At 43.0% G+C, this 14,877-nt stretch overlaps 1 protein-coding gene across 8 annotated transcripts in view; it reads right to left on the reverse strand.

Moving 5' to 3' along the window:
* The window catches only part of SMARCA2 (SWI/SNF related BAF chromatin remodeling complex subunit ATPase 2), a 159,716-nt gene that overhangs the window by 115,973 nt on the left and 28,866 nt on the right, over positions 1 to 14,877 (reverse strand). For all 8 annotated transcript variants that reach the window (XM_070742619.1, XM_070742620.1, XM_070742621.1 and 5 more), the window contains one exon: positions 11,836 to 11,965. In XM_070742619.1, coding sequence (XP_070598720.1) covers positions 11,836 to 11,965 — 130 coding nt within the window. The remainder of the gene's footprint in view (positions 1 to 11,835; positions 11,966 to 14,877) is intronic.

Below are 14,877 nucleotides of genomic sequence, written 5' to 3' on the forward strand. Positions count from 1 at the left end.
AGCCGCCACAGAGAAGGCTCTTCCCCTGGGTCCCGCCAGACGACATTGTTTAGTCGACCGGACCCGGAGAAGGCCAATTCTGTGGGACCTGACCAGTCACTGGGATTCGTGCGGCAGAAGGCGGTCTCGCAGGTATCATTTGTTTGTTGCAAAGTGAAGAGATATTCTATGCCTCAGAAATTATGGCCATACATAGCACAATCCTTTAATCGGGCATACATGACATATTGAAATAAACAGAACTTTTACATGCATCGAAGTCATGCAAAGTTGTTATTAATGTGCAAACACTGGCAACTGTGACAAACTCTTCAGTTCTTCAGCCCTGCAAACCATTATCTACAATAGGCATATACTGTATTGTATAAATGTAATTCTTTCTACTGAGCAGAGTAATTATGGGGCTATAAGTCACCAAACAAAACACATCACTTTATAGACTATATTTTGAACTTCCAGAAAGTACAATAATCCACCCATACATCTATTCTACAATTGATAGTAGTTCTACCTTCTACAATTGCAGTAACCTCCATGAGCTTTCTTTTAACTGGTGACTTCTACGGGCAATGGACTTCAAGTCTATAAATACCCAGCCAACCCAGAGGACATGAAATTGGGCAATGCTGATCTTAAAAGTTCACTTTTATCCTGGAATCTTAAGACCTAGTATGAAACCAGTTATTACCTGACATTTTTATAAACTCTCTTCCACATTTATTTCCGTTCAGAACCAACACTGACAGTAACTCAGATCCCTCTATTACTCCTTTCCTTCCTAAGCAGAGTAAGTTGTCAAACGTTCCTTACAGCTTAATTGCTTCTAAACAGCAATCCTCTGAGCACAAACTGGAATTAATATAGTACTAAACCATCAGTGCTTTAATGCATAAAAAACATTATTGCTAAAGCAGTGCAAAAGTAGAATTAAATATATAAAATAGCAATAGTTAATTAGTAAAAAAAATATAAATTCCAATTGCACTAATTTTACATTTTTAACTATTCAAGCCTTCTGAGGAAGCACTATAAGTTTAATCAGGCTATACATGTACCATGTGTATTTAATCTTTTAAGAAATAATTAATACAGACAGAACAGAAGGGAGGAAGATTGAAAAACAGCTGACCCCAAATCCTGCAACTTCTATTCTGCAATGCTTACTCTAATAATGTCACACCTTCAGAGAATCATCACAATACTTCCTGTACTTAAAATGCTGTATTGCATAACTGAAGGCAACAAAGATTTTCATATAAGTATCTTTTCATAATACTGTAACTGCAAGAGACACTCATACTCTAAGTCCGTGATGGCGAACCTTTGGCATGTGTGCCCAAAGTAGCACGTGAAGCCATGTCACTCAGCACATGCGGCCTTGTCTGTCTGTCTTCCAGGTTTCTTGCATGCATGCGCACCCGACGGTCAGCACATGGCAGTGTCCAAAACTTGTGTGCGCATGCGCACTGGTCAGGTGATCGTTGGGAACACATGTGTGCCTGAACCCCAAAGATCGGCTTTTCCAGAGTGCTGCCCCGATGAGCACTCATGCACACAATGTTTCTGCATGACCTTTTCAGCACCTTTTCAGCATCTTTTCAGTGCTGAAAAGATTCGCCATCACTGCTCTACATTGTCTAAATCAGTGTTTCCCAACCTTGGCAACTTGAAGATATTTGGACTTCAACTCCCAGAATTCCCCAGCCAGCAAATGCTGGCTGGGGAATTCTGGGAGTTGAAGTCCAGATATCTTCAAGTTGCCAAGGTTGGGAAACACTGGTCTAAATAGCACAATTATCTTCTATTTCAGAAAGGCAATAGCACTTATATACCACTTTGTAGTGCTTTACAGCACTCTCTAAGCAGTTTATACTGCTTAGAGCAGTGATGGCAAACCTTTTTTCCCTCGGGTGCCAACACCCATAATTAAATGCCTGGGGAGGGCGAAAATAGCTTCTCCCACCTCCTGGAGGCTGGAAATGGCCTGTTTCCCAATTTTTGGTGGCCCCAGTAGACTCGTATTTCACCCTCCCCAGGCCCCAAAGGCTTCCCTGGAGCCGGGGAAAGGTAAAAACGACCTCCCCCATCCACCCCGGAGGCTCTCTGGAAGCCAAAAAGCCCTTCCAGAGCCTCTGTGCGAGCCAAAAATCAGTTGGCCAGCACACACATGCACGTTGGAGCTGAGCTAGAGCAACAGCTCGCATGCCAGCAGATATGGCTCCGTATGCCACTTGTGGCACCCGTGCAATAGGTTCGCCATCATTGGCTTAGAGTATAAGCAGTCTATTGACCGCAACAATCTGCGTCCTCATTTTACCAACTTCAGAAGGATGGAAGGCTGAATCAACCTTGAGCTTGCGAGAGTCGAACTCCTGGCAGTCGGCAGAATTAACCTGCAGTACTCCATTCTAACACTGTGCCACCACAGTTCGTGCAAAAGAGTCTGGCATAGTGTGTTTCAAGATGCCATTAAAAGCAGAATTAGACAATGAAGCACCAGACCTAGCAATCTATTGGAAAAGGTCTGCTGCCCAAGCCTTTGAAAAGAAACAGTTTCAATAACACAAAACCAGTTTGCTTTCATGTAATCCACATTGACATCTGGCGATGTTGCTCAGCTCAAATTTTTGGATGGCGAGGTAGGTGGTCATGATGCCTATTTCAACAGTAAGGGACGTACTTTATTCTAAATTCCTGACAATTAATCCAAAACCCCTCTTCAATCATCAGCTTTAATTCCTGAAACTCTTTCACTTTTGGAGGGGGGACACACATGCAGATAGCAAGTAAGTCAAATTTGGTCTATTCTCCCCCATCTTTCACATATCCAGCACACCACCAAAAATAGCTCTACTAAGAGAGGTCAAAGTAAAATAAACTTCAATCACCCTAAAAACAAGCTAAGCTTTTCTCAGATTGTGGGAAGAGTGAGATAACTTATCGCCAACCAGCAATGAAGAGGAGAAATTCCTGATGAATCGTATCCCATATTAATGAGTCATTTGGATTTTCTGCTTCTGGACCAAACTGTCTTGTGTTGTTTGTACTACAGCAATTGTACTGCACAGTTATTAGACCTGTGATACCATTCCAGTTTGCACGACTCCAAACAATCAATGTGCAACTTGGCGTAGCTATGTGTCAAAAATTACGGGATTTGTGTTTTATGAGCTAGCCACATAAAACACATTTTTGTTTGCTGTGACTATGTATGTATATTCTGGCATCGGACCAGAATATCTCCGGGACCGCCTTCTGCCGCACGAATCCCAGCAGCTGGTTAGGTCCTACAGAGTTGGCCTTCTCCAGGTCCCATTGAGTAAACAATGTCGGCTGGCGGGACCCAGGAGAAGAGCCTTCTCTGTGGCGGCCCCGACTCTCTGGAACCAGCCCCCCCCCCCGAGATTAGAACTGCCCCCACCCTCCTTGCCTTCCGTAAACTCCTTAAAACTCACCTCTGCCGTCAGGCATGGGGGAATTGAGGCATTCCCCCCCTCTCCCCCGGGCCTATATTATTTATGTATGATATGTCTGTGTGTATGTCTGGTTTAATAATGGGGTTTTAAAATGTTTTTTAAATTCATTAGATTTGTCATGAATTGTTTAATTGTATGCTGTGAGCTGCCCCGAGTCTACAGAGAGGGGCGCCATACAAATCTAATAGATAGATAGATAGATAGATAGATAGATAGATAGATAGATAGATAGATAGATAGATAGATAGATAGATAGAAATAAATAAATAAATGTGACTGCAACTAATCTACCAGTCTCAAAGTGACTTCCATTTGTTGCTTTTTTTTTTCTTGAGATAAACAAAAAGGAACATTACAACAGATTGGGGGGAGGGAGAGAATAGAGAGGGGGGAGGGAGGAAATTTTTAAAAAACAGTAAGTCATAGAAATCATTGTCATATTTTAAAATAAATGCCTATCACCCTTTTCTGTAGAGCTTCTGAAATCTTACAACAGCTGTTTAAATCTTGCAACATTTGTGAATATCACATAAATATCCAAAGTGTATTACAAATGAATTGGTTTCAACTATGAATTCCTTGGGGAAAAGGGCCATGAAGGACGGGCTCCTGTGAGTGCTCGTTTGTTTTTTTAAAATTGCCAGAGATTATTTTATGCTAACCTTCTGTTCCGAGAGCTTAACCAGGCAGCATATGCTGCTACAAGAAAATCTGACCTTTCAGAGGCCTTCCTTGTCTTCCATAAGCATCTGAAAACAAACATCTGCAGAGCCACCGGCTGGCTGGGGGATTGCGACATGAAGCTTTGGAAAAGGCAGGCAGCACTATTAGCATATGGCCCAAAGAAAGGAACTGTGGAAAAGGTTGCATATCTAGCTTGAAATGCATTTTTTAAAGTCCAAGGCCACACCGCTTTTAGATAAGTTAACACCTGCACCACTGCTTTGAGGAAAGAAAACAAAGGCCCCTAACTACGCCCTTCAAACTGCCAGATGCCTGATATATCCCCATCTAAGTTGCTGAAGAGGCAAACACAAAACCTGACACATGAATAAGCCACAAAGGATTTATATTATTTATATTATAATTGGTGAACTATAATTTGCACATACCCAATTATGGAAAAGTATTTCAGTTATTACAGTACCACTACACGATAACCAAATTGCTCACCACTTCCTTAATAAATGACAAATTATCATGCCAAATATTGATCTAATGTTAATAATTGTGATTCCTTAATAAATGACAAATTATCATGCCAAATATTGATCTAATGTTAATAATTGTGATCCATTACTTAATTTGCAATAACAACTCTCTCTGAAATAGAGCTGGGAAAATAAAATAAATAAAATAAAAACTTAGTTAGAAATTTAAAAAAAAACCATGGGTGCAATAAAATTACAACAGAAGAAAATATAAGTAGCTTAGGGTTGAATGGGGAGTCCTCGATATTCTCTAAATTTGGTTGTTTGCTTGCAGACGGTTTCTTTACCTAACTACAGGAAGTAGCATCGCCAATGCGAATGAGTGTGGAATTTTCTTCCCGTTCATATACAGTAACTTGCCCTGCCAGTATTGATAAGGATGTGACTTTCTCCTTGGTAGTTTCTTGTTTAAGGCACATAAAAAAGAAACCAGGGCCAGATTACCTCAGGGACCGTCTCTTGCCTCATAAATCCAGAGACCTGTTAGGGCTCACAGAGTTGGCCTTCTCCAGGTCCTGTCAGCAAACAATGTCAGCTGGCAGGCCCTAGGGGAAGAGCTTTCTTTGTAGGGGGGCGGCCCTGTGGAATATGAACTAACCCCACCCCCAGAGATTCGCACCGCTACCACTCTCCTGGCCTTCCGGAAGATGCTTAAAACACACTTATGCCGGCAGGCCTGGGGCCGTTGAGCTCGGACATACTGCTCCAGCCCTGTTATAAGTGGAGATTGAATGAATGGATTGAATGTTTGGATGAGTCGGGTTGAAAAGGTTTTTTAAAATGTTTTATTGCAGTTTAGTTTTAATTTTAGCTTAGATTTTTTTCAGTTTTTAACGTACAATGGTACCTCTACTTAAGAACTGAATTCATTCCGTGACCAGGTTCTTAAGTAGAAAAGTTTGTAAGTAGAAGCAATTTTTCCCATAGGAATCAATGTAAAAGCAAATAATGCATGCAAACCCATTAGGAAAGAAACAAATGGTCGGAATTTGGGTGGGAGGAGGAGGAAGGAGGAAAGTTGCTGCCGAAGGAAGAAGGTAAGGTGAGGGGAATAAAAAAAAATCCAAAACTTTAAGGCTTTAAAAAAAAAAGAGGGACTCTAAGGTGGTGAGGGGCACGGGCCTCCCATACATCCGTCGTGAGGCTGCCTCCCATACAGTGCGCCAGAGAAAGAAACCCAGGAGGGCAAGAGGGGGGAGCCTCCCACTCCTTTGACCGAAAGGTGGCAGCTGCTGCTGTTGCTGCTGCTACCTGTTTCCTCTTCCTTCTCATGCTGAAGAGCTCCCCTCTCCTCTAGCTCACTTTGTAACCGGCGCCTTTCCTTCACTGTGGTGACTCCTCGGTTTGGCTGAAGCTGAGTTGATCCAGCCGGGGTTAAGCGCCCCCTTTTGTGCCCAGAAGCTCTGGGAGGCAATCTCGCGCCAGGTGTATGGGAAGCAACTCAAGGGAGTCACCACAACAAAGTGGTTTAGTCCCTCTCTAAGCGCCCAGAGAAAGGAAAATGCTTCGTTCGCTCTGGACTGCCAAAGCCTCCTTAAGCGCCACCGAAAGGCTCCTCTGGCAGCCCAGAAAAGCCCAAGATGGCCAGGATTAAAGGGGGAATGGCAGGAAAGTGGGCGGGCCTTCATGCCACTCCCAAATTTCCTGGGAAATTTTTTCGGGCTCGGGTTCTTAAGTAGAAAATGGTTCTTAAGAAGAGGCAAAAAAATCTTGAACACCCGGTTCTTATCTAGAAACGTTCTTAAGTAGAGGCGTTCTTAAGTAGAGGTACCACTGTATTTGTTATGTATTATTCATGTTGTAAACTGCACTGAGTTCCAGAAGGGTGGCCTAGAAATTGAACTAATAAATAATTAATTAATTAATAAACTGAATGAATGAATGAGTTGCTTTCTGCTTGTTTGTTTGGTGTTAATTCCTGCATATCTAGGTGTTGATTGCTGGAGAGGATGTTCTGGTCTTTTTTACTTCCTTCTTAGTTTTTTAACTGTCTCTTTTGAATGGCATAGTTTATTCTCTATGATGGCTAATTTAACTCAAGTTTCCAAGAGTTGCCTAGCATTTTTGGATGTAGCTTGGTCTGGATGCTCAGCTTCCAAGTTGAAACTAGGTGATGATGCTGATGATGTTATGCATTCAGCCGTGTCCAACTCATAAGCGATTCTATGGGCCAGGTCTCTCCATATCTTCAGATCTTGCACTACTTTGAAACTATGTAAAAGAGTGCATTTATGAAGACACGATGAAACATCCTTCATCTCAAAACACATGGACAGACTCAACCACAGTTTCAACTTGCCAGAAATAACAACACTTAATTAGCATTCAGGACCAAAAAACAGCAATCGTATTTAATTACACCATCATTATTTAGCTGTGGAGATCACGTTTTCCTTGGAAAGTACACTTCTTCTTCTTCCTGTTCATTTGAGCAGAGATGTTTACTATCTTCATCCACCGCTTGGCACCATCAATACACCAAGTCATGATAAACCATACCTCTGAAGAATCTAAGTACGGTTATGTATGTGTCAATTGCTAAAAGCTATTCATCTTGGTATTCATTTTCTTTCCAAATCATCAGTGCAGCTTAAACATCCCTGAATAGTTAGTATTACATTCTACCATTTGATTCAGAACAAAGAAGAAATGACAAAGCTTGGGAGTTATTCACTGACATAAGAAAAATATCCTCCCACTACCCACAGGAATACATATTATGAAGCAAATCAGAATCAGCTTCTACCAAGCTAACAACAAAAAGAAATACTTTGTGGCCCAGATCTTTGCAAAGTCCATCTATATGACTAAAATCAGCCAAATACATGATCCTTAATGAGGCACTGGAATTCTGTTGTTGATGTATTTTATGATTGGAAGTTGTTATTTCTTCCAAGCACCACAGGTTATTATTGGCTTTTGGTTTCAGCTGCTGGATTTTAAGCATTGTACGCCAACCCAGGGTCAGTCTTGTGAGACTGGAAGCCATATGACTTATTTAAATAAAATTTAAGAAATTATAAAAATGCTAGAAGTGAGAAATAGATGAAAAATATCCTCTTAAAAACAAAGGTACATGAGTAATGAATATATACTGAACTAAGTTTTCAGTATATATTCATTACTCATGTACCTTTGTTTTTAAGAGGATATTTTTCATCTATTTCTCACTTCTAGCATTTTTATAATTTCTTAAATTTTATTTAAATAAGTCATATGGCTTCCAGTCTCACAAGACTGACCCTGGGTTTGAACTTTAGATGGGGGTAAAACCCAAGCCTGAGCATCAATAGTACAGTGATCCCCCGATTATCGCGAGGGTTCCGTTCCAAGACCCCTCGCAATAATCGATATCTCGCGATGTAGCAGCACGGAAGTAAAAACACCATCTGCGCATGCGCGCCCCTTTTTCCATGGCCGCACATGCGCAGATGGTGGAGTTTGCGTGTGGGCGGTGGGGAAGACCCCTTCGGCCGCCCAACAGCTGATCTGCTCCGCAGCGCGGCAGCAGCGAGGAGCCGAAGATGGGGTTTCCCCGTTGCCCAGGCAACGGGGAAACCCCATCTTCGGCTCCTCGCTGCTGCCGCGCTGCAGAGCAGATCAGCTGTTGGGCGGCCGAAGGAACCTTCCCTGGGTCTTCCCGCTGCCCAGGCAAAGGGGAAACCCCAAGATCACTTGCCGCTTGCCCGTTCGCCCGCCCGCCCGGCTGCTCGCTTGCCCGGCTGCTCGCTTGCCCGTTCGCCCGCCCGCCCGCCCGGCTGCTCGCTTGCCGCTTGCCCGTTCGCCCGCCCGCCCGGCTGCTCGCTTGCCGCTTGCCCGTTCGCCCGCCCGCCCGCCCGGCTGCTCGCTTGCCGCTCGAGAGCAAGAGGGGGAGAGATAGAGAAAGAGAGAGAAGGAAAGAAAGAGATGAGAGAGGGAGGAAGAGAGTGTGAGAGAGGAAGAAGCAAGATAGAGAAAGAGAGAGAGAAAGAAAGATGAGAAAGGAAGGAAGGGAGTGACGTCATCGGGTGGAAAAATCGCGATATAGCGATTCGCAATGATCGGGATCACGAAACTCGGGGGATCACTGTATTGTGTTTTTAGAAAATCGGCAAGGATAAAAACAAAGATAAGGGTTTTTTTCCTCTATATTTTTCACTTTGATGCTGGAATATGAAAAATTTCAGAGCAATTTCTTTACCTTTTTTAATCTCCAGAAATGGGGAGTGGGGCATCGGGAGACAAATAACCCTTATTCTGGAAATCAAAGTTTCATAGTATTTTATTATTACTGATAATTTCAGCATTTTTAAATTGGCCAAGTTTCACTTTCCACTCTCCATAAAAAATGCATCCTAACCCAGCTGAATCTCAAAGTAAAGTCAGTCTGCAAAGCTTCATCTCTAAGGATTACCCAGGTGATATGATGTAGTATTTATACTAAATCCAAACTGGAAAGAGCCCGTGGCAGCCTCATAATATACTTTTGGCAGATTGTTAACTATAAATATAACTCCGAAATCGCCCTTCGTAAGTTGAGAAGGTGAGCACAGAGAGCTACAGCTCAGGCCTTGCTTCAATCCCTTTCATAACTAATTTGAGAGTAGCCCAGGACCGGGAAGAGCTTCTGTCCTGTTCCTTAAGTCTCAGGGGAGGTGTGTGTGTGTGTGTGTGTTTGTTTGTTTCAGGTTCTTTATAAAGGGACTGTGGAAAGGAGGTGAATTTTTCTCTGAAATGCAGGATTGATCTCAAAGTCAAAAAAGCATTTGCTGCTGGGACCGAGAGATGCCAAAGAAGATAGTTATGCTGAAGGACATGGATGAGGATAAAAGAAAAAAATATATACACTGCAGACCTAGAGCATATCACTGAAATCGTATTTCTAATTTGTACAGCTCATATTCTCCCCCCCCCCCCCTTCAAGGAAACTGTACATTATTATCTTTCCATCTGAGCTATGGAGTTTAGCTTATATGTGTAATTGTCTTTTGAATTTCCTTTTAAAAATTTGTTTGTATATAATTCATTTTTCTTTTAATATTGTTGGTATCGTATTCACTTCTGACAAATTGAAAAATGTACATGTTCAGCCACAATGGTTGGTTTTATTATAGTGAGCTGCAGAGTCAATGAGATGTTGATTGGATGTGGTGTTTTTATCCAGCTGCTGAGTCCTTCTCAAGAGCTTGGGCTAGGCAAATGTTATTGTTTGATGGTGTTATGAGGTATGCTTGCAGGTTATAAGCTGCTCTGAGTAAAGCTGCCTTTTGCAATCGACTGATGGGAAATTTGTTAATGCCTATGGAGTTCAAGTGACACTGTTTTGGCATTCCATCCAAGGCATATACCCTGTTTCCCCGATAGTAAGACACCCCCGATTGTAAGACGTATCGGGGGTTTCAGGGGGGTCGGCTAATATAAGCCATACCCCGAAAGTAAGACATATGTCTTACTTTCGGGGAAACACGGGGATATTGCCGCCTCCCTCTCATCTAGCTGCGCGCCGCCTCCTGCCCACGTCCGCACCGTCCCCCTCTCCATACGTCGCCGCGTCTGCCACCTCCCTCTGATCTTAATGAGCGCCGCCTCCTGCCCACTTCCGCGCCGCCCCCCTCTCCATACGTCACCACGCCGTCCCCCTCTCCATACGTCACCGCGCCGTCCCCTGCACTTGTCACTGCCGCCTCCTGCTTAAAATACGGTAATGCACACAGTATTAATCATACATCAGTAAAACATACACACTGGCATACTGGGGTATCATCTGCTGTTTTGTGGTGAATACAATACTGTTCAGGTTGTAAATAAATGTTAATTTTATGGTTAAAACAAAAAAATTGATGATTTTTTTCCAATATAAGACATACCCCGAAAGTAAGACATAGTGGGGCTTTTGGGGATAAAAAGAAAGTAAGACACTGTCTTACTTTCGGGGAAACACGGTATTACTTTTGGTACTATCCTTTGCCTTTGCCTTTTTCTTGTTTTTGTTATTAGATACAAGTATTTGTGGATAGTAGTACTGTATTTTGATAAAAGATAAAGTGTCCTTTAAGTCAAACTCAATCACATGCAGTTTTTAGCAAAAAACAAAAACAATAACAAAAGAAAACAAAAACAAAAGCCAGAGTCTTCTCAGATATAAAGAGCCCTGCTGGCACAGTTGTTAGTGCAGGATTGCAGACAAACTCAGTCTACATTCTGGAGTTTGAACCTGATGGGAACTCAAGATTGACTTAACCGTCCATCTTTCCGAGGTCAATAAAATGAGTATTCAGATTGCTAGAGACCATATGCTGACATTGCAAACCACTTAGAGGGCTGTAAAGCAGAGGTCCCCATTCCCTGGATTGCAGCCCACTACCAGGGTGGTGCCCTGCTGGACCAGAACTGGTGAGTGGTGGGCCAGCATGCAGCTCTATTTGTGTCCGCGCATGTGTGCACAACTCAACTTGCACAAATTGAGCTGCTCACACAGCCTGGTTCTCCTCTTCTCACACTGGGCTGCCAAGCCACAAAGATTGGGGACTGCTTCTGTAAAGCACTACGGGGCAGTATATCAACCTAAATGCTAGTGCTATTAATATAAACTGCTCCAAAAAAAATAAAATAAAGGGAACACTTAAACAACACAATATAACTCCAAGTAAATCAAACATCTGTGAAATCAAACTGTCCATTTAGGAAGCAACACTGACTGACAATCAATTTCTCATGCTGTTGTGCACATTCAACTTTGTACAGTACAAAGTATTCAATGAGAATATTTCATTCATTCAGATCTAGGATGTGTTATTTGAGTGTTCCCTTTATTTTTTTTGAGCAGTATATTTTCCAATTTTCCAATCCAGCCTGCAGCCTTCGCCAACCCTACTCCAACATAAGCATGTGGCTTTCCTTATTCAAAGCAATGAGCGAACCCCACATTACTTTCAAAGTATTTGGCGTTGATATATACCTAAGAAAAACAAAAGTTTCAATTTTTCATTTTCTGCATTACTTTGAACTGATCGCTTCAAATGAACATCATCTACCAGATATTATTTATACATTTAAAGGTTTATCTGTAACACAAACGCAAAGGCTTAAAAGACATCAGTTCTCATGTCAAACAAGATATATAATTTCACAATTTTAAGAATAATCGAAAATAATGCAAAGCTATAAACCTTGACTGTGTTGATCCATTGGACTCTGAGGTGGTCCCATGCCAGGAAGAGGTGGTCGCATGTTTGCAGCCTTCATGGAACTGTTGTGTAGGTCTTCAACTAACCCCTTTTCATGCAAACCATCAATAGGCTGTAAGAGGGGGGGAAATGTTTTTTTTTTTTAAAAAAATCTTATTATATTTCTTCACTTTAAATCATGCCTCCCCCCTCCAGTCTCATTCCTGCCCTTAATAATGCTTAAGCAATGTGCTGCTTTGATTTGCTCCATCATGAAGATTTATAGTAAATTACAATACTTAAAATACACACTCATACAAATAAGCGAGCACAAAATAGTATTAAAATCAGAGCAAAATGTGCATGAAAACATCAAACCAAAAAACCCCAGTCACCATTACTAGGAAATGAAACTGACCTTAATAGGCCATAACAGTAATATTTTTTTGAAATTACATAATTTTATTCTATTTTTTTAAATGCTAGCTGGGATCTGAGAATTATAATCCCCACACTTCTGGAAGTGATAACGGAAAGCTGAGTTATTGATATTTTTAATACATGCCCTAACGTTCTTCTGTTTCTCTTCCCCCAATCAATCATTTATTATATGTAGATACTTGTAGTGAGCTATATTTTGGCAGCAATATCAACAATAATTTGTGTTTTGAACTAAAGAAGAATCCAGAGGCAAGCATTACTAAACAGATTTTTTTTAAAGTTACCCTTCCCCAACCTTACTGTCCTCCTCCATGTGAATGATCCAGTTTCCGAAATTTACAGCAATGGTTGTGTTGTCTAGATGAATCTGGGAATGAAGCAATAATGGGGTCTAAATCCCATTGCTACTGTTTCTTGCACATGCGTACTTCTGCACATGCCCAGAAGTGTCCCAGGTGGATGGGCGGAACTTCCTGTTGCTGTCACTACCGGTTTGCTGAACCAGGAGCAACCCACCAGTGGAATGGAGGCCCCCCTTAAACTTAATTTGTATATGTAATAATCACTACCATGCTGGAAAATGTTTGTTTTCTCTTGTTACAACAGTCAATCTTTTTTCAGGTACTCAAGAGACCAAAAGAAGTTACGGGTAGTGCTCGACTTTCAACCATTTATTTAGTAGCAGTTCAGAGTAATGACAGCACAGAAAAAAATTGACTTATGACCATTTTTCACATGTACTTATGATAATTGTATTCTCCCAGGGTTACGTGGGCGCTTTCACGACCTTCTAACAAGCAAAGTCAATGAGGAAACTGGATTCATCTGAACAACCCTATGACTAACCCAGTGCTTCTCAATTAGTGGGGTAGGCACCCTTGGGGAGGGGGGATGCGAAGCAATACCGGGGTGGATGGGCGTGTAACCCAGGAGAATGTAATTTCTTTTATCTCAGGGAGTAGGGGGAGGTTTGCATTGAACACAGCACAGCACAGAGTAGGAGATATGGAGTGCGGACAACAAACCCTTAAGAGACGCCATGGGAAAATATTTAACAGGGATGAAAAGAAAGGAGGGGAGAGACGGAGATAATGAGACAAAAGTATGTCTCCTGAAAGCTAAGACAAGGAAATAGGCGTTGATTGCTTACCTGAACGCCTCTTCTCGTACGGTGAGCGGGTACAGCAGTCACATGGGTTGCTCATGTCCAATCCGGTGGAACTGAGCCTAGTGTTAAAAAAGCTTGCCGGATCCGCCCCTTCCCCAGAATTCGCGAATCCATAGACTAGGCTCAGCTGTGAAGCTCTGTAGTGTTCAACTCTCATTGTTAGAGGAAGAAAGATATAGAAAGGTAAGGAAGACACATACAAGGGCGGGAAGTGACTGCTGTACCCGCTCACCGTACGAGAAGAGGCGTTCAGGTAAGCAATCAACGCCTATTCTCCGTACTGAAGGAGCGGGTCCAGCAGTCACATGGGACATACCCAATAGATGGTCCCTAGGGTGGGATTAGATTGCTATCGTGTGAGATAACGGATTGGAGTACCCTTCTGCCGAAGGCAGCGTCCGCTGAAGCGTAAGAATCAATCTTGTAGTGCCTGATGAAGGAATTTGGCGAGGCCCAAGTGGCTGCTTTGCAGACCTCCTCCAACGGGGCTTGAGTCGCCCAAGCGGCCGAGGTGGCTGCGCTCCTGGTGGAATGCGCTGTGATGTTCCTTGGAACTGAGAGGGAGGCCGACTCATAGGCCTTAGATATAGTCCCTCTGATCCAACGGCCTATTACTGTTGAAGACACTTTGGCCCCCATGACTCTGGGGTGATAGGCTATAAAAAGTGCTTCTGACCTCCGAAAGGGTCCTGTGCGTTGGATATAGATTCTCAGCGCTCTGATGAGATCCAGGGTGTGCCATCTAATTGCCAAGGGATGGTCTCGTTGGAGGCAGAAGGAAGGTAGGACAATATCCTGAGATCTGTGGAACATGGAACTGACCTTGGGTAAGAAGGTGGGGTCCAGTCGCAAGACTACCTTGTCCTGATGGAATTGACAAAGGTCCTGCCTGATTGAGAGGGCAGCCAGCTCCGAAATGCGTCGGGCAGAGGTAATAGCCACCAGAAATGCTACCTTAAAAGATAGGTACCTGAGGGACGCCGATTTTAGGGGTTCGTATGGTGCCTGCGTGAGGGAATGGAGAACCCGTGGCAAATCCCAGGATGGATACCTGTGGACCTTGGAAGGTCTGAGGTTGGCTATGCCCTTGAGGAATTCCTGAACTTCAGGGAAGGATCGGAGAGGCTGTCTGCGGGGACCCCCTAGGACAGATGAAATGGCTGCCAGATGACGCCGGAGGGTGCTGGTGGAAAGTCCTTTATGGAAGCCTTGCATAAGGAAGGAAATAATTCTGTGTATGGGGATGCACAGAGGGGAGAGACCTTCCTGTAGACACCACTGGTGAAACTTGGACCACGTGTGGTCGTAGATTCGATTGGTCGAACCCCTTCTGGCCTTTAAAATGACCTCCACTGAATCGGGGTCATGACCACGCAGTTCTAAGTCTCTCCTGATAACAGCCAGGCGGTGAGGTGGAACCACTCCGGGTCTGGATG

Source organism: Erythrolamprus reginae, chromosome 2 (genome assembly GCF_031021105.1).
Source record: "Erythrolamprus reginae isolate rEryReg1 chromosome 2, rEryReg1.hap1, whole genome shotgun sequence".
Classification (NCBI taxonomy): Eukaryota; Metazoa; Chordata; class Lepidosauria; order Squamata; family Dipsadidae; genus Erythrolamprus; species Erythrolamprus reginae.